Here is a 19,703-nt window from a genome sequence, read left to right as displayed (position 1 = left end):
TCCGAGTGAGAATCTCGGCCACCATGTAACCCTATTCACTTTTATGTCACGCTTGAAGAAGGAGGGTCCCCCTCCGAAACGCCCGATTAAACTGTCCAAGTTTGTTTGAACCTCGGTGGCTTTTTTACTTATATGCGAACGCCTCGGCTCCCCACAACTTAACGATGTCATTTATATATATATATATATATATGATAACTCAATGCAATTTTTACACGTTATAGTGATTAAAATTTGTTCTTTATTAATGTGGTGTTAGTTTTAATATACAAAGTGTTCAGCGGTAAACAAAAACAAACATGGCAAAACTTCCGGAGGAGTAGATTGCTTCTGGTTGGCCATGGTTTTTGCATATTTTTGAGGACTCGTAATGAGTAGCGCGTACTTTAAAAGTTTCAGTGACGAGGAAATACTTTGACACGCTCAGAATTTTACTTACACTGGATTTATTCGGCTTCCTGTTCCCCTTGATAAAAAATATTACCGATTACTCCTCAAAGAAATAACGAATGTCTCCAGGCATCGTGGGCGCATCTTAAACTACTACCTATTCGAGTCACCTGGCCCATATACATGTAGACGACTTAGGACATAAAAGTCGTTCAACTACTTCGTGAACGCAAAACATCGTAAATGGGCACTTACCTCCCTGAAGTGGTGAAGATACGCACCAAGCTGCCCTAGGGGGGCGAGAAGTCGAGTCTTGGTCCTAGCAAACAGTCTAAGGAAAGTGTTTATTACGCTTTCCTCGATGCGACGCGAGTTTCTGTAATGTAATATTTTCTGATGCTTTGACTTGCTTGCTTTAATATTTAAGTTTTCTTTTCAAGCGTTTTGTGTTACCTTGATTTCTACGTGCTCCAATGGCCGGGTTGCCTGCCACCTGTCGCTATACGGGGAGATAGTCGGTCGAGTCGCATCAGCCTCTCCTTTCTCACGTTGCGCCATCTGTCGGTAGCGTATCGAAATAGTCAAGCACCGTCTTCTTAGCTGCGATCATCTAAGCTCGGAGACGCTCGTGGCGTCACTCTTTTCATAGAAATGATCAAACTTCACTTTTAATTCTTTTTTTTTTTTTTGTGCTGGTGCGCATCTGCCACTCAAATGCAAGGTACTGGCATTACTATAGCGTAGCTCTCGAGTAATTGTTCGCTAGCGATCCGAAAGCCGTCGATCAATTATATATAGCGGGTCGCATGACTGGTTCTTGTTGGACCAGTCATGCGCCCCTCTTTCGCCACGTCAACACGCTCCCGCCCATACCCATGCGGAGAGGGAGCCGGGGCATGTGACTAAAGGGAGGTGGCTGATTGATCCGACGGTCACGTAGCTTCCACTGTAGTCTCAGCTCATTGGTGAACAGAGTGGAGGTCAGCCAATGAGTGTGTGCTGCCACCCGTCGTAGCCGGAACATTCGATTATATTTTTTATTCAACCGTAATATTTTTTCATCTCGATTTCGCGTCTAATGTTTTACGTTTTACGTCTTCCCCCAAAAGTATGTTCTATCCCAAAAATTGTGTGCCACTCCCACGATTGCGTTCTAAATTAACAATACGTTAATCGGGTTTCACCACACAATTAAAGTATTAAAAAATAGCGTCGTCGCCATTGCGCATGCGCCGAACGGTACGTGCGATTTGCACGTTGCGTGTGCTATGTTAGCGTATGCTATTTTTCAGTTTTTGCGTGCGAGCTCAGAGTCCTTGCGCTCCTCCAAGAAGGATTCGTGATGAAGAAGTTGGCTAAAACAAAAAAAGCACAGTTAAAAAATGGCGGCTCTGTCCCGACCGCGACTGCGGCCGCTTTGGCGGCGTCGAGAGCGCGACATAGGCAGCATCCTCGTGACTGCGCTTTAATGCAGGACGACATTGCACTATACGCGAGGTGCACGTCTCAGACGGTTCGGAAGACTCGGCAAGGTGAGCAACGATCGCCGGCAAGTTGCTGCTTTCGACGCGAGAACGTTTCTCGGAGAAGGCGGCGAAAGTCCATACACGAGACCTCTCTTTCCGAGGCAACGGAAGCGGACACGATCGGTCGACCACTCCCGTCGCATTCTTATATTTAAACAAACCTAATACGTTACTCTAAACCAAAAAGCTTGGATTTTTTAAATAAAATGATTTAGTGTACCTTGGTGGCGTTGCGACCGTGAGATACTTGGGCTTTTGCGTCGCGGCGGAGAAACTCTATTCTAAACACTCTTGCGTAGCGTGTGCTAACCCAAGCGCTAAAGTGAGCTCTAGCCTGCGCTAAAAGTGCGTACGTTATTCTAAAACTCCCTATTAAACAGTCGTTCCGGACTAAACACTATATTCTTAGGAAAGTCAAGGATAGAGAAAAAGGGAAGGAGAAGGGAGGAGAGGAATGAGGAGAGGGAATTGGTGTGTCACGTGATGTATATTTTGCCACTAAATTTAGCGAGAAAACTAAATTTTTCTACGGATTGCATGACATGAAGTCCAATACATCGATTTCCCCCCTAAATCTAGCGACAAAACTGGATTGCTGTTTAGGTCACATGACGTCAATTTGTTCGTGTTATTTAGCGGAGAAACTCAACTGAATTTTTCCGCTAAACTTAGCGGAGGAATTGAATTCACGTATAGGTCACGTTACGTTAGTTCCTTCACTTGATGGAAATGTCACGTGACACCAATTTTCGCGCTAAATGTATCGAGGAAACTAATTGACGTATGGGTGACGTGACGTCGAATTCTCCACTTGGAGTATATGTCACGTTAGGTCACGTGACGTGAATGTTTTCGCTAAATTTAACTACAAATGCACCGATGGACAAACTTTTGGGACTGCGGGGGTTCCGTTAAGAAGTGTTTCACGCCTTATTCAAATAATATGAAATAAATATAGTGGGTTGACGCGAAGACTAGCTGTATCGGCCTCCACATATTCTCTCCCTCCGATAAGAGCACGCAAGAACGTTGTCTGCCCCTCCCGGGGGAGAAGAAGTGGCGTCAGGGTCTGGTATTCGAACGCTGAACCCCGCCGTTGTCTGCTAGTCGTAGAAACTGCCACCTTACCTTGTTTATAGCTTTCGGAAATCCAACAGTTCTTTTGCGAACAAAAGCTTAGCTTTCAAGGAAAGGCCTCGAACGGTGCTTATTATTATTCCACTTTTTCTTGTTTGATAACAACCAGACGTGTTCCAAGGCAGTGGCGTCACAAGGGGGGGAGGGGGGGAGACTGCCCCGTGTGCAGCACTCAGGGGGGGGGTCGCGGTGGGCTACCGCCTCGGGTGCTGCGGACCCTAGTGACGCAACTAGTTCCAAGTTCCAACGGATAAAGAAATCACGGCCCATGCATCGTCCACTTCGGTCCGCAGAACTGCTGCGAGTGCGGAGTTCCTTGGCGAACGGGATTACTCACTCGCGACGCGTTTTAGATGCGGAGCATCTCTTGCTCGGGTCTATGTCCCGCGGCGTCGTAGTCCGCACTCACACTACGCATGCGCTACTCTCCTCCTTCACTGTCTCCAACAGCTGCGCGTTACTCCTCTCCGCTCTCTCGCTCTACCAGCTGCGTGCACCTCGCGTGCGTACGCTTCTACTCACACCGCGCGCACACGCGCAACTCTCCTCCTCTAGTTTCCTCTCCTTCAAGTGTGAATATAAGCAGCGGTAGCGCGCTGCGCGCCTTCAGTTCACCGCTGTTTCTCTCTCTCTGGTGTGCGCTGCTGCCAGCTCTGCCAGCATCAGCGACGGCGTGTGTCCACGCGCTTTTCCTCCTCGGCCGCCGGGAGGGAGGGCTGTCGACCCTCGGGGCGAGCGAGCGAGCTCGTCGGCGCAGCGCCGCTGTTGAGCCGATCGCTGGCTGCTGCCGGCGGCAGGCTCTTTCGGGGACGACGAGAGAGCCCCCCTCCACTCCCCGCCGCCGGAGCACCCACAAGAAGAAACGGAAACAAAATTGCACCATCTTCCCGAGGGGAACCATGGGGTGATGCGGAGCATCGCGGAGTTTCCAACAACGTTCAAGCGATGTGTGGTAACCAACGCAAGTTAACAACGTAATAACACGCAAGTTAACAACGTTACTAACAACGTTGCTAACACCGTTAATAACGATCTGCGACGCTCCGCATCACCCCTTAGTTCCCTTCGGGAAGATGGTGTAATTTTGTTTCTCCTCTCTTTGACTTACACATTGCATAAGACAGTTTCGGCAAAAGCTTCGAACCTGATGTTGGGGCATTGTGAAATAACGTACTGAGTGCCGCTAACAACAGCTACGAGAAATAAAAATGAGTTGATTTTAATGCGTGCCCGGTTATGGGCATCAGCGAGAAAGTTTATTTCGGCTGTAAAGATTTTATAAAGGTTTAAGTAATTTAAAATTAAATGCTTTCCGGAATTAACCATTATAATTATGCACAAATTTGGCTGAAGCCAACCGGAGAGGGCAATGTTTTTTTTTCTGGATCACGTTTACGCGACTCTATTTTGAGCCAACAAGACAGATGAACGAAAAGCGCGAAGACACCTTCGACGTTACCATAAAGTGTTGAACGTGAAGTGATTGTACTAGAAACACTGATGCAACAGCCTACCCAATGGTGCTAACTTTGTATTTGTTACAGAGGTTCACGCATAGACACGCACACACACCCACACAAAACAATGCCACCCGTACGAATGCTAGCAATACTTAAATGGAAATGGTAAATTAATAACGCAATATTTGTTGTTCTATATATTTCCATACTGACCGTTGATATCGTTTTTTCCTCTCTAGAACGAGATACAAAGGACATGGCTCGACTCGCTTGCGTATTTCTGGTCTTTGTGGTGGCCTATCAGTGTGGTAAATACTCGATTTTTCTTCCTTTGTTTGGGTGTTCTTGGAAACATGTCGCCGTAGACGAAATTTATCTCCATTTTCACTTCGCACATTGCTTAAACACAAGTACGCGACTCTTCGCTTTTAGGGAGAAATACACTTCGTGTCCCTGTTTAAAAAAAATATTTATAGAACTGTGTTTTTATGTTACGAAACGTTGGGTGAAAAATCGAAAAATTATACATGATGGTATTAGCTCCTTCTGTGCAGTGTTACGCTTAGACGGTAGGGACGCGACAGTTGAATCTCCTGCCCATAGTCTGAAAAGAAACGGCAACACAATGAGCACACCGGAGGGAAGAGAACGACGTTTGCCTGGGGTTATTTAAAGAATTATTCATAAAGGACACGCAGTGCTACTGCATTTCGAAGTAGTCTAAAGGCCTGTCTAAAACGGGACATATCAAATGGCATAAAGCAACACTTCAACGTCATATCAAGCAAAAAGTTACTGTTCGGCTGTTCGTTTTATAGCACAGCTCTTAGGCGCCCGTTTCCTGCTTGAGCGGCGTCGACGGCGTCGGTGTGGGTGTAACCGCGCGTTGCATTATAGCGCGTATCCCAAAATCACGTCACACGTGACGTCACGTGTAACGTTACGAAGGTTACCGTCGTGAGGTTTGCAAGGGTTACCCTCACGAGGATTAAGAGGCTTGCCACTGATCTCTATGTCTATTTGCTGGATCGCGCTTGACCACCTCCGCCTATAGACGGGAATAGGGCTACGGTCGGCCGTCTTTTTATAGAGTTATATTATCTCTAGCCATCATACTAATATGGCGGACAACGCAATGGCGGCTGCGGCGGCAGGCTGCCACAAAATAGCTGTGGATCTAGTACACCCTACCGTGGATGATATTTCGTGCCTGATTTAAGTTGTTTGACGAAGCAGATTTTTGAAACACAGCGTGAACGGTAGCCTCACGTTTGAGGACCCGGCAAAAGTTCTACGAAAGCGCAGCACCGGTGGAAAGCAGCGCAGCTCGCATCGAAAGCAGACTTCGTACCGGCGTCTGCTTCCATGCTTCTTTCGATGCGACTTTGGATGGGTGCTGTCCTGCTTTTCCTCGGTGCCGCGATTTCGTAAAACTTTCACCGGGTCCTCAAAAATCGGGCTACCGTTCATTCTGGGTTTCAAAAATATGTTTCGTCAAAAAATTTTAATCAAGCACGAAATATAACTCACGCTATGCTGATATCAGCCTGCTACCACAACTGCCACAACGACGTATGCCATGGATGGATGATAGTGGCTGCAGCAGCTGTACCTTCCCTATTGAAAATCGCTCTGATGGGACTTCAGGATTTTTTTAAAGGGTGTGAAAGGGACTTCAGGAATTTCTGAGATGTTTGACGGGGGCACCGATATTTCCTGGTGGGTTCACTGGCCCCGTCAGAGGCTCTCCTGAAATGTCTAAAGTCCCCTTTACGATGCCTTGAAATGTCTGAAGGCCTGTCAAGAACTTTTCTAATGGGGTCGGGAAAACCTTCAGGCCTCTTGATATGTCTGTGTGGGCAACGGCCCAGGTGGAAAAAACACATTTCGCAGAATTAATGAACATAGCTGCTTATTGTACGCTACGGGGGAAAAAATAAGTATTTGGAGAATGCCGATCGTGTGTGAGTACGGTCAGATTTTTATTACTGCTCTTCTATCAAATACGAGTGGGCTCCTGGACCCGTCTGTCACTGCCCGGGTGTTCGGTCGCGAAAGAGCTACTGAGGGCGACCGCCCATGTGGAGAATTGACGAGCCGCGGGCCGTTTGGTGTTGACCGAGCGGCGTTTTGAGGCGAACGCAATCCTGTCCGCTCGAGGCGAAATACGTGCAACCATGTATAAAAAAAAAAATAAAAAAAAACAAGAAAAAAAAAAAAAAAAAAGGACAAGCCGAGAGCAGTGCGCGCTTTCCAGGAACAGGGACGCACGCGGGAGCGACTCGTTCCGGGAACCGGTCCCCCCACGGGGGACTGTCCCCAAAAAGCAATCGCCTCTCTCCGCCCGGCGATGGGGAGAGGGTGCAGGGCTGCCAGGCCAGCGGTCGGGGGGAGGAGGGTGCTGTGTGCAAGCGGGGGAGGCCATAGCCATTTTTTCTCTGCTCGTGTGCGGTTCCGGTTATCCCCCGAGCCTGGATGTTTGGAGCGGACCAATTTCCTCCAGGAAGGTGAGCATGCATGGTTTTGAGGGCTCGCCCCTTGGTTTGTTTTGATCCGTGCAGTTTCTTTCTTGGTACCGCAGGTGAACCATAGTTCGGCGCAGGCCGCCTTCAGCTCCGCTCGAGCGCCTTTGTGTTCAGCGCATTCAAGGAGATGGTGGCCGGTGTCGGCTTACTCGCTGCAAAGCCTGGCAGTCGGGGTCAGCGTCCCACCGCATGTTCTGCCTGCGCACCGGGATTATGGCACTGTGGGTGTTGAGACGGTGGATGACGGCCGCTGTCCGGACTTGTTCCTTGCGCCTCTTCGTCCGTCCGACTTCAGACCAGCGAGCAAAGAATACGCCGAAGACGCCGGCGCGACGTCATCATGGACGAAAAAGTGACTGTGCTCGGGATTTCTCAACGGCGGCGGGTGCTGCTTACGAGTTTGTGGTTTTCGCTAAACGTGCTTACTGAGACTGTGTATCTGTCCGTGAGGTGCACCTGCTCGGTTTTATTAGCTGAACTACCGTACATCAGGAATATACCCAGCGGCATTGTGAGTACTTTGAAAGGTATTTTTCTTTGTGATAAGGATGTCAGTTGTCCCTGTTTGATGTGATCCCTTTCGTCTACAGCTCCTTGCGCCGGGTTTGAACAAGCGTTGCTTTTTGAGTTATAATATGCATGTAAAACTAAATGTCGGCAATAAATTTTCAGTGTTTTGACCTGCATTTTTTTCTATGGTTCATAGACATTTGGGCGTCTAAAGGGTTGATGGGCTAAAGGGCCTGACGGGTTAAAGGGCTGTGGGGCTAAAGGGTTTTTCTATGGGGTATCCTTGAAGGGCTTTTCTGTGGGGTATTTTTGAAGGGTTTTGAAGGCCTGTGAGGTCCCATAATCCTTCAAGGCTGACGGGCCCTTTTAGAAATATTTTCAATAGGGTTGGCTAGAGGTAATATAACTTTACCAAAAAGATGGGCACCAGTGGCCGCATTCGCGGAGCGGCTGAACGCAATCCAGCAATTTTTATAGAGATCAGCGAGGCTTAACCTCACTAGGGTCACAAGGGTCGCGAGGGTTACCCTCACGAGGGTTACGAGAATTACCCTCACGAGGGTCACGAGGGTTACCCTCACGAAAGTCACGTGGCTGACCTTCACGAGGATCACGAGGAATACCATCGTGACCCTCGTGAGGGTCACAAGGGTAACGTCACGACGTTACCATCACGTGTGACATCACGTGTGACATCATTATAGGAAACGCGTAATGTATGACATCCCGTGACGTTGCGCGTGACGTCGCATGACGTTACGTGTGATGTTATGCGCAACGTTAAAATTGCCGCTAAATTTAGCGGGGAAATCTTTCCGCTAATCCTGGCGGAAAATATTTCCGCTAAATTTACCCTTGTGACGTCACGTATGACAACACTTGTGACGTGGCACGCGACCAGGTGCTTGGCGACCTGTGTCCTGCCGGGGAGACTCCCTCGTTTTGTTATGTTTCTCTCGTCGCGATAATAGCGTCGGTTGACTGAAAAGTGTCCCACTGTATACGTTCAGGAAAGTCCCGCGTCACGAATGTGAGAAACACTTTGCGCGGCTGGCGTATCTGTCCGACACAAAACAAGAAGTTCCCACGTAATTTGGGATCGCATGTTTACCGGAGACGTACCAGCCGACGCTGCCGACACTGGCTGGAAGTATGGGTATGGAATGTTGCACACCAGGGATAAGTTGTAACATTGGGGCGTTACCGCGACAGGCATCTTCCCCACTGTACTTGGCCAGAGACAAATAAGCATGTTTTCACCTCTTGTGTAGTTGCGTGTACGTTCTTCACTCTTGTGTCTGGACCGTTTGGGATGTGCACCCATTTCCAAAGGCGTACACACTATCGCTTTGAGAAACTGGTTGTGATACTAGTACGCTGAGTCCTGTGGAAGTACAGATGTAGGGCCAAGAGTCAGCGTCGCCGTTTGAGGCCCATGTTCCCAATGTTTCCCATGTTGCCCAAGTAGATAGTGGACTACTGTTAGAGTGAACTGTAGAAGCTTAGAGAGCAGGAATTCCTTCAACGATGGCAATATAGGTTTTTCATAGTGAGTAGAGCAGGGTCATACTGCCCCCCCCCCCCACACACGTGTTTAGATAAGCATAATGTAGGGTCTCTCAGTGTGGCCTGCGCGCCACTCAATTTGTAAATATGTAAAGAAGCTTTTCTTACACCAATCAAAAAAAAGATTTGAGTGCGTTCTGAATGTCGCCGCGACGATACAGTTACGTGCTTTGCCTTTTAAGTTACGAAGAGTCGCGAATTTAACTCTGGCGAGCCTAATTAAAATACTTGAATACATCCTTAGCTGGAAATTGTGACTGGAGGGTATTTCTTAAGCTCATTGCCTCCACTAGAAGAATAATTGTGTCTTGTGGTTGGTCACAAAAGCTGTCGATGATCACACCCAAGGTCATTGAAACAATTTCAGTCAATGGCGTTCCCTTATTTTTGCCCTATTCTCACCACATAATGACCAAGTTCTGCATAAACGGCTCTGGTTCCGGATTGCTTTAAAAATATATATTCAGGCTGCCGGCGAAGACCATGGTTTATTGAAATGAATATGATCCCTTTGTAAGGCACCTTTGATTTGAAAATAAATACGAGCAGTGATACGAAAACTTCAAGTAACAAAATAAAACATGGTTGCATAACGACGGCGCACTTGATGCCGACGGATGTCGTCTGCATGTCGTCTGCTTTCTTTAGCTGGTCGGCTGCATCTTACACGCTGCTTTCGACGCATCCATCAATACGTGCGCCCAAACGCACCCCGCCACTCGACTCGGTCGTTTGCGTCGCCGTCCGCCGTTAACCCTGGCAAGTGTTTTGGCTCTATCCTTTACAGAAGGGGATAAACGCCCTGGAATTTTACGAGCTCAAATCCACCTATGAAATAGGTCTTTGATGAAAGGCCTAAATTGCTACGCGCAGCCGCCGATTTTTACGGCAAACATTAGAACGACGATAGAGTGATTAGGCATGTGAGCTGGTTGACGTTACACTTCTTTTTTAAACCCGAAACAACGGACAAAAAAGTGGATAGCACACAAGACGTCTCAGCGTTTGAAACACACTATATTTGCTACCTTCGTCAAACACCTACGTTGATTGAAAATGTGCTTTGTATACCACTCGATTCAGCCGATAACGTTCTCACTCACTGGTTCTGATTGGCTACCGCGGTTTTGATACGTAATCCTTATTAAATGCACATGACAGCTCTACCATTGTTGTTCCAGCTGACGTGGTAAACGGTGCTGTAGAAGTGGTAGACCTTCCAAGCTTCGTGGGGAATAAAGGAGAATTCCTTCAAACGTTGAAGGAGCTTTGTTACCAGCGTCATAACACGAGGGTTATTGTGAGTATAAAAATAATTTAAGAAGCACTAAACATTCGATTTCATATATTGTGTCCTTTGTAAGCTGTAAAACATTTTTCTTTGTAGTCTGCACTTGACTTATCTCAGTGCTACGTTTCCTGCTACATCCGTCGTGCCCGGAAAAATGGTGGAGGGACTTTTATTCTACTGCTAACGAACAGAGAACCATGCAGCAATGTTGGCGGGGTAAGTCAAAAACCCAAACTTTATTTGTTTTATGCCCTACCATTAAATTAAGAATTTTAATCACGGCCCTGAAATTTTGCGGTTCAATCTGGCCACCCTGAAGCGAAGTTCGTGTTACTGTCTCTGTCGTATGCCACGGAAAGTGTAATTTTAATTGAAACGAAAATAAATTCGGCGTCTTCATATCGTAGCTGAGACATGCACCATCATTTTTGTCAAGTACTGCACGAAGCATGCATCTCTTGGAATGGTTAATTTGTCGGTGCATGAGATGCCTAAATTCCTTCTAGAAACGTATATGTTTGATTTACCTTGATCCTACGGGTGAAGTCGCTATCTCAGAACATGTTGGATTTGCTAGCTTCCCCACACTTTTGCGGCTTTTTCGAAACCTTTCCGTGACATCAAATCACGCGAGACTATCTTGTGATATTGTCACGCGGTTACTCACACTTTTCCAACACTTGGCGTGCTGCCCTGCAAGAACCTGCAGTGCATTTCAATTGTAAATTGCCCTATGCGGTCTGTCCTTTGCAATAATAAGAAACAACGGCTCAAAAAGCGCGTGGCAAAGTTCCGCGCTGGAAGCCAGACGCCGAGGAAGACGGAACTGAGCTCCAATGTTCTTTCTTCCCAGCGCGTGAGAGACGAGGAGCCTTTCTTAACGTAGCACGTTTTATGAGTCTATATTGTTGTGGCGACATCAATAAACAAAAAAATAAAAGTTGTAGCGACGTGACGGATTCGCTTTCAGAAGTCTCTCCCTCGACGCAATGCTAGAGTGTATATGGATTTCTTTTTTTTTTTCATTTTATTACCTTAAGGGCCTCTACGTTAGGTATTACATAAGGGGGGTACATCAAATTCACAAAAATTGGGAAAAACATTGAATGAGAACAATGAGAAAGCATCATTACACAGAGATTACTCAAACAACTTAAGAAGCTCCTGCGTAAAATGGTTATGGTTACATATCGTCACCAGGCTTGAGGGCATGCTATTCCATTCAGAAATGCATAGAGAGAGAGGTGAGTATTTGTAGGCGTTAGTTCTAGAGAAAATGGGTTCGACTTTACATGGATGATCTAGGCGAGATGAAATATGATGAGCTGGGAAAATAAATGTTTTTGGTGACCATGGGTTGTAGTATAGTCGGTGCATGAAAGAGAGCCGTTCGTTTTTTCTACGAGTTTTGAGTGTATTAAGAGATATGGACTGTTTTAGACAGGAAATGCTTTTTCGAAAATAAACGCGAGTAATAAAACGAGTGGCGCGAGTTTGGACAGCTTCGAGTTGGTTAATGAGATACAATTGATGAGGATTCCATATGATGGACGCGTATTCCAGTTTCGTCCGAACTAACGTAGTGTATGCTAAACGTTTGACATACGGGTCTGCGAGATAAAGATGTCGTCTTAAAAATCCTAATGTTCTATTTGCTTTAGAGCAGATATAGTCAACGTGGCACTTCCACAACAAATCTGCAGAAAGGAACACTCCTAGATATTTAAATGTGGCCACACGTTCTAGTTCACAAGATGAAATAGAGTAGCTGTAAGTGAGTTTATTTTTTTGATCTGGAGAACGACATAATTTTAGATTTATCCAGATTAATCGTCATGAGTCAAGATTCACACCAGGTAGTTAATTTTTCTAGATCGTCTTGGTAGAATTATGCAATCATTGATGGAAAAAAGTTTGCGATAGAGCACAAGGTCGTCAGCACACAATCTCAAGGTGGAAGAGAGGGAAGAAGCAATGTCGTTTATATAAATTAAGAAAAGAAGTGGGCCAAGAACTGAACCCTGAGGGACGCCGGAGATGACATTCAGTGGAGAGGAGGTGACATTAGTGACAATCACAGATTGGGTGCGATGAGACAGGAAGGCCCGAATCCACGAGACAAGGTTACTACTGACGTTTAGATGGAGGAGCTTAAGTATTAATCTGTTATGGGGAACACGATCAAAAGCTTTTGAGAGGTCTATGCATATTGCATCAGTTTGTTTTAAAGAGTGCATGTTGGTATGAAGGTCGTGGGTGAGTTCGAATAATTGGGTAACACGAGACAGTTTTTTGCGGACGCCATGCTGCCCTATTGAAAATAATTCTAAAGGGCCCATCAGCCTTGAAGGATTATGGGACCGCACAGGCCTTCAAAACCCTTCAAAAATACCCTCCAGATATACCCCTCAGAAAAAACCCTCCAGCCCCACTGCCCTTCAGCCCAAACCCCTTAGCCCATCAACCCTTTAGACGCCCAAATGACTGTGAACCATAGACAAAAATTCAGTTCAAAACGTTATTGAAAATTTATTGCGGACATTGAGTTTTACATGCATATTAACACACAAAAAGACAATAAAAACCAACGCTTGTTCAAACCCGGGCGCAAGCAGCTGTCGACGAAAGAGATCATATAAAATAGGAACAACTAACTTCTTTATCACAACGAAAAATATATTTCAAAGTACTCACAATGCCGTTGGGTAAATTCCTGATGTACGGTAGTTCAGCTAATAAAACGGAGCAGGTGCACCTCACGTACACATACACAGTCCCAGTAAGCACGTTTAGCGAAAACCACGAACTCGCAAGCAGATCCCGTCACCGTTGAGAAATTCCGACCACAGTCACGGTTTCGTCCACGATGTCGTCGGGGCGGCGCCTTCGGCGTATTTTTCGCTCGCTGGATTCTTCTGAGGCCGGTCGGACGAAGAGCCGCAAAGAACAAGGCGGGACAGCGGCCGTCATCCGCCGTCTCAGGACCCACAGTGCCATGATCCCGGTGCGTAGGCACTACATGCGGTTGAACGCTGAACCCGGCTGCCAGGCTTGCTGCGAGTAGGCCGACACCGGCCACCATCTCCTTGAATGCGCTGAACACGATGGTGCTCGAGCGGTGCCGAAGGCGGCCAACGCCGAACTGGGGTTCACCTGCGGAACCAAGGAAGAAACGGCACGGATTAAAACAGACCAAGGGGCGAGCCCTCAAAGCAGCGCTTACCTTTCTGGATGTAGAAAACGGTGCGTTCCAGATCTCCATGCCGGTGAGAAACAAACCGCCCACGAGCGGAAAGAAAATGGCTATAGCGGCCTCCTGACTTCTTCGGCTTCCTCACACCACTCTCTCCCGCCGACCATTGCAGAAGCGTGCCGTCCGAAACTGGCGGTATTGCACCCTCTCCCCATTGCCGGGGGGAGAGAAGCGCAGTGTGTGTGTGTAGGCATTGTAAAAGGGCGGGGGGGATTTGAGTTGCCTGTTCGTGTTTTTGGCGACGGCGAAAAAGAGAGGACTTCCGACTCTGGTGAAAAGCAAAATAGTTTTGTTTATTTACTTTTTTTCCTTTTTGGGGACAGTCCCCCGCGGGGAAACCGGTTCCCGGCACGAGTCGCTGCCGCTTCGCCCTCGGAACCTCCCCAGCGCAGCGTCCCTGAATTTGGGCAACGCGCTGCTCTCGGCTTGCCCTTTTTATTATTATTAGTGCAACAAGTAAAGCTTGTTCTCCTCAAAACGCCGCTCGGCCAACAACACTCGGCCCGCGCCTTGTCAATTCTCCACATGGGGCGATCGAACCCGTAGCCCCCTTGGCGACCGAACACCCGGCCACTGACAGACGGGTCGAGGAGCCCAGTTGTGTTTGATAGAAGAGCAGTAATAAAAAACTGACCGTACAGACATACAATCGACATTCTCCATATAATTATTTGTTTTCCCTTTGTGAACAATACGTAGCTATGTTCTAATTCTGCGACATGTATTTTCTCCACCTAGGCCGTGTCCCCACAGAGATCTCAAGAAGCCTGAAGGTTTTCCCGACCCCATTAGAAAAGTTCTTGACAGGGTTTCAGACATTTCAAGGCATTGTAAAGGGGACTTCAGACATTTCAGGAGAGCCTCTGACGGGGCCAACGAACCCACCAGGAAATATCGGTTCACCTTTCAAACATCACAAGAATTCCTGAAGTCCCCTTCACACCCTTTAAAGAATTCCTGAAGTTCCCTTAAAGCGATTTTCAATAGGGTGATTAGAGAACAACAAATCGTTTCTATGGAAATGTGACATTATTATGCTAAAGACGATGTGCTCTAAAATTTTGCATGACACACTGGTCAGTGAGATGGGCCTGTAATCTTTTAGCTCATTCGGATCACCTGATTTGAAGATGGGTAGTACGTTAGCATTTAGCCAATCAGACGGCAATTGGGAGAAAGCTAGGGATTGCTCGAAAATAAGGAGAAGAAATTTGGCGGAAGTATATTTCGTTATTTTTAAGTCTGGAGTTAATTCCGTCACAGCCAGGTGAGGAGTTCACAGGGAGTCGATCAATAACATTCGAAATTCCGTCTATGAAGAGGTAAATATCCTGCATGACCGTTGGGCTTTCGATGCTAGATAGCCAAGTTTCTGAAAAAGTTTCGCGTGTAAATATCTCACCAAAATACGCGTTAAAATTGGAGGCAATTACCGCGGATGATAATGGGCTATCTTGCGGATCTACGGTAGGACGTTTGGCGCCCCTGGGTGTAGGATTAATTATAGACAAAAACTTTTTGGGATTTTCAGTTAGTACCTTTTTTAGGTCAACATTAAAAAACTCATGATTCGTTGACTGGATTACGCGTTTGCACTCTTTGGAAAACGCGTGAAAATGAAGCCAAATTTTATCAGTGTTTAACTTTACAGCCTTGCGGTATAAACGTTTTTTCTTATTTAAAATGCACTTTATTTTCACCGAGAAACAGGGGGGAGATGAGTTTGAGGTAAGTATCTTTTTTGGGAATAAACTGGTTCGCGGAGCTAAGCAGTGTGTCCTTGAAAAAAGTCCAATTGACCTCGACTGAACGGCCATTGAAGGAGTTTTCGAAGTCTACAAATGCCCGGAGGAGAGCGGAATTCAGATCCTCTATATTTGCCTCTGGGTAGTCCCAAACGATTTTCGAGGTCTTCTCTTTGTCTGGTACCTTTTGTGAAAGATTGATGGTTATGAGGGCATGATCACTAATCGGCGATAGGAAATGTATGGAAGAGATATGTTCAGGATGAGTAATAAAAAACAAGTCTAATGTTGAATCGCCACGTGTTGACTGAGCAATTTGTTGATGAAGTCCAAATGCAGAAAGCAGGTGCATAAATTCTAAACACTCTAAGGGGCTATTACATGAAGGAACAACAGAACTGTCCGCCCAGTTAATGCCGGGAAAGTTGAAATCTCCTGCTAGGATGATAACGTTGTCAGGATAAGTCAAAAACACTTCTTCCAAGCTGGTGCCAAGTTCATCAACAAAATCTCTTCCAGAGCTGAAGGGGCGATAACACACACCCAGCACAAATTTTTGAAACGATATTTTAATTTCAACCCATAGAAGCTCAAGATTAGTAGTGACTGTCACAGCAGCAGACTCTAAACCTTTAATAGCAATCAAAACGCCTCCTCCTCTGCGATGAGTACGATCTTTACGGTATATAGAGAAATCTGCATCAAGAAGCAGTTCACTTGGAACGTCACTATTCAGCCATGTCTCTGTGCCTAAAATAATCTGAGAATTGCACATGCGCACATGATAAAGTAAAATATCTTGTTTATTAAAAATGCTGCGAAAGTTTGTGAACAAAAATGAAAGTTGGTGTGCATGGGAGGCAGGATCAGGTGACCTTGCGGGAGGTAGTCAAGGGCGCGTACCGCTGACACAGTGTTTTTCAATCACACTTTCGCTCTGAACGTCGTAAACAAACACCTTATCGCCTACGTACAATTTGTCGTGCACAAGTCTGGTTCTCATCCTGTCCGCTCGAAACGTAGAGCCGTATCCCCAAAGCTTGCCACGTGCGAGGCTTATCTTCGGAGAATAGTCGTTTTCTATCCATACCTTAATGTTCAGGTTTTTTAGCTTGGGAGCGTTTCTGAATATAGCCATCTTGTCCCGGAAGTCCAAGAGCTTTATGATGAAATGTTCGTGTCTTCGGTTCGATTCCCGTCAGGCGATGTCCGGGATTGCTTTCTCTCCTGTCAACGTTTCTTTGCATCTTTGTTTTTATTTCAGAAGATCTTAAATCAAAAGAAAAGATAGGTATTTTAATTTCAGGAGATAGTTAATTTCTCCTGAATTTCGTCCCACATTTTTTGTGTCGGTTTCAATAGCTTTTATTCACGCTTTCTACGGAGATCCAAGACCTTAAACAGATTGCGTGTAAAAGTTTTAAAGCATGTGCTCAAAATAGCAATTACTCTCCTGCTGGGTCTTCCAAGCATTTAGAGGTATAGTTAGTCTCGCAGAGGTTATACAAACATGAATTACTTATATCCACATCTGTCTAAGGTTAGCGAGTGTACCCATGGAATGATTAAACTTCAACTATAGGTATTTTCGTCAAAACACGGTAAAGAGTCAAATGATTGACTGCAGTGCCCAATCGGAACGCTGGAGGGAAGTACGTAAAAATGCAACGCCAAAGAGCCCTTTTTGCCATCACATGACTTTCGACCCTTTACCGAAATACCTCACGGAGTCATAGCATACCTAAATTTTTAAGTAATGTCGAAAGTTACTATAGAAGTAGAACCAAGGCAAAGCAATAGAAAGACTGAAAAGTGGGCACATTGGTCATTCAGCCCCACTTCGCGGTTGAAAACATTTTTTCCAAATTGCAAGATAAAAACACGTTGTTTCTTTTGTTGTTGTTATTGTTGTTGTTGTTGTTTCTTTCTTCTTGTGTAAAACTGGTCAAGATATTAGAGGATGAAAAATCAGCCATCCGCGTTAAGTCATTTTTTTAACTATTTTTGTTCACGCTGCGCCCTTGAAAAGCTCGGCGGAAGACCCTGCACGCACCTCACCTCGCCACCCCACTGTGTCCTTCGCATCATTAAGTTCGCCTGCTATGGTCAGCGTCACCATGGCAACAAAGTGTCGGCTGAGTGAATTCACACATTAACGTACAGTCTGAAGCCCGACACAGAGTACATCATAATACGAATACCGACTGCTGAAGTTAACCTGGCAACGCTTGTTGAATTCGGACGCGTCGGTGCGGCGGTCGACGCTGGGAGCGGGAAGGGGTCGACTGGATAACCACTGACGGTTTCAACGAGGCTTGACGGAAGCTCGAACCTGAGATTAGGTACTTTTAGAAGACTGTATTCTATACTCCGTTCGCAATTAAGCTGAGACTGTAGCCAAAAGTACAAGTGAGAGATAGCCCGCGCTCCTGGCTTTCATACATGCGTTTATAGCGCGAGTGTTCCTTCTCCGGAAGAATGCTTCAAAACAGCGACCTCTAGCTCTCGTGGTTGTGGCATATCCTGCCGTCTGAGCTTAAGGGTGTAGGGAGTATAGAGGTACTACACACTTATTGCGGAAGCTGATGCCTTTACTTCGAAGCATGCCCGCTTTCCACAGCGTTTGATCTACTAAAGTCCTATTTTACGGACTTTTATATTCCGTTCACCCTCAAGTTCACATTAGAAGGTCCGCCTTCGGCGTGGGTTTTATGCCCTTGCTAAAGCAAGTATGAACGCGCAGGCCCGCGCAACCAAAAAACTGCGAAAGCCAGCGAGCTACTGCTGAAGGCGGAGGTTCTTTTGTCAGCTTAAGGGTGAACAAATTATAGTTGATCGAGCGCTAGAGCTCCGCTGGACCCGCTCTTGACAGCGTACGATCTGCTAAAACCCTCTAAGTAGAACGTACACCGCGGAAAGCAGCGGGCGCGGGCTTAATCCATGCTATGAAGTGACGGCACAAGCTTCTTCTAGTAAACGGAGCTCTAAAATAAGCCCTCCTAAAGGCTCTGTTATACTTAGACGTCGAGCGTAGCAAACACTGCGTAGCGCAGAGCACACAGCTATTGATTGGCCACAGATATCGAGTTCCAGCTCGCCGGCTAATCAAAGGTCTACAATCAGCGCTACGCTGCGTGCGCTGAGCTCAACAACGGAGAATATCAGAGCCTTGAATTCCCTCATTTTTAGTTTTTTTTTTTTCTTTTTTTGCGGAGTGGAGCGAAACGAAACGAGTGGTGAACGTGCGTACGGCGGTCTGCTTGGAGGTCTAGTTTGAGACCCTAGGCTTTGCTTGAGCATCTGTTTACAGGGCAACGGTCGGAACTTCATAGTATCGTTATACCAGGAATACACCTGAATAGGTATTTTAATGGAGACATACGAAATAAAGGTGGGCACATGGTACCGCGATGCAGAAATACAAATATAAAACGTAGTGAAAAAATACTCTCCAAATAGATATGTATTAGGAAACTGCCCAACCCTAAATTGACGAGTTGCTAGCCCGCAAAAATTAGGAGACAACGGCATATGGTACGGATTCGGTGACGTGACACAAATCTTAACTTTGCCCGCATTGAAATAAATTTAGCATTAAAAGGTGCATTCGCATCATGGGTAAGCAATTAACCTATGGGCGACTGCTCGAATTAGCACATTAGAGCTTCTTTTATAAACAATGTATGCTGAGAACTTTTCCAAGCCATAACATGATAATTGCGAAAAAGGAAGTAGGATTTTCCGGAAGGACGACGGTAGGTTAGACTTAAAGGAAAACATGGCCGATGGTAATAGTATGAGCAAATTAAAATGAAGAAATTCAGCGGATATTTCGGCAGGCAAACGATTTGGACCACGCAATCGGCGTAAAGCCAACGATGCCCAGGGTGTCTTAGTATGCCAAAAAACCATCAATATTATATTAAAGGTGTGGCTCGTTGTGCATCGAATAATTGAGCAAAAATTGAACATGAAATAAAAAGATCGAACCCCCCATGAGAGCATATAAATTATACACAAACAAAAAAAGTAAAAAGCTAATCACTACTTTTGACTGCCCTTCTTAGAATTAAAGCCTGCCATTGTGAACATAGATGTCAATAATTAAGTTGTGCAAGTTAAATCGATGCAATTTTTTTTTCAGATATGCATCCGAGGAGAATGCGTCTACGAGTCATGAAGCGGTCAAGTATCCAGGCCGATGCCAAATACTTCAACGAAAAACTGGGTTTTTAGTAATAGGATAAAAAAACAGAACTGTAGTCAATAAAGATTTTCTCACAATTTCTCACAAAACGTG

General features: G+C 46.0%; 1 protein-coding gene across 1 annotated transcript; it reads left to right on the top strand.

Annotated features, from left to right (window-relative positions):
• Positions 1-4,769: 4,769 nt before the first annotated feature.
• On the top strand, positions 4,770-19,583 carry LOC115320854. Its single transcript, XM_029981066.2, has 4 exons — positions 4,770-4,821; positions 10,296-10,414; positions 10,502-10,621; positions 19,548-19,583. The coding sequence occupies exons 1-4, from the start codon at positions 4,770-4,772 to the stop codon at positions 19,581-19,583; spliced, it is 327 nt and encodes a 108-aa protein (XP_029836926.2).
• The last annotated feature ends 120 nt before the right edge of the window (positions 19,584-19,703 follow it).

The sequence above is a fragment of the Ixodes scapularis genome, unplaced genomic scaffold (assembly GCF_016920785.2).
Source record: "Ixodes scapularis isolate PalLabHiFi unplaced genomic scaffold, ASM1692078v2 PGA_scaffold8__174_contigs__length_109621045, whole genome shotgun sequence".
NCBI classification, from domain to species: domain Eukaryota; kingdom Metazoa; phylum Arthropoda; class Arachnida; order Ixodida; family Ixodidae; genus Ixodes; species Ixodes scapularis.
The sequence above is the reverse complement of the archived record's forward strand: the minus strand, read 5'-3'. Positions and strand labels throughout refer to the sequence as shown.

Coding starts and splice junctions, on each gene's coding strand:
- LOC115320854 (XM_029981066.2), top strand. CDS start 4,770: ATGGCTCGACTCGCTTGCGTATTTCTGGTCTTTGTGGTGGCCTATCAG. Junction 4,822..10,295: donor TGTGGTGGCCTATCAGTGTG/GTAAATACTCGA, acceptor TTGTTGTTCCAG/CTGACGTGGTAAACGGTGCT. Junction 10,622..19,547: donor CATGCAGCAATGTTGGCGGG/GTAAGTCAAAAA, acceptor TTTTTTTTTCAG/ATATGCATCCGAGGAGAATG.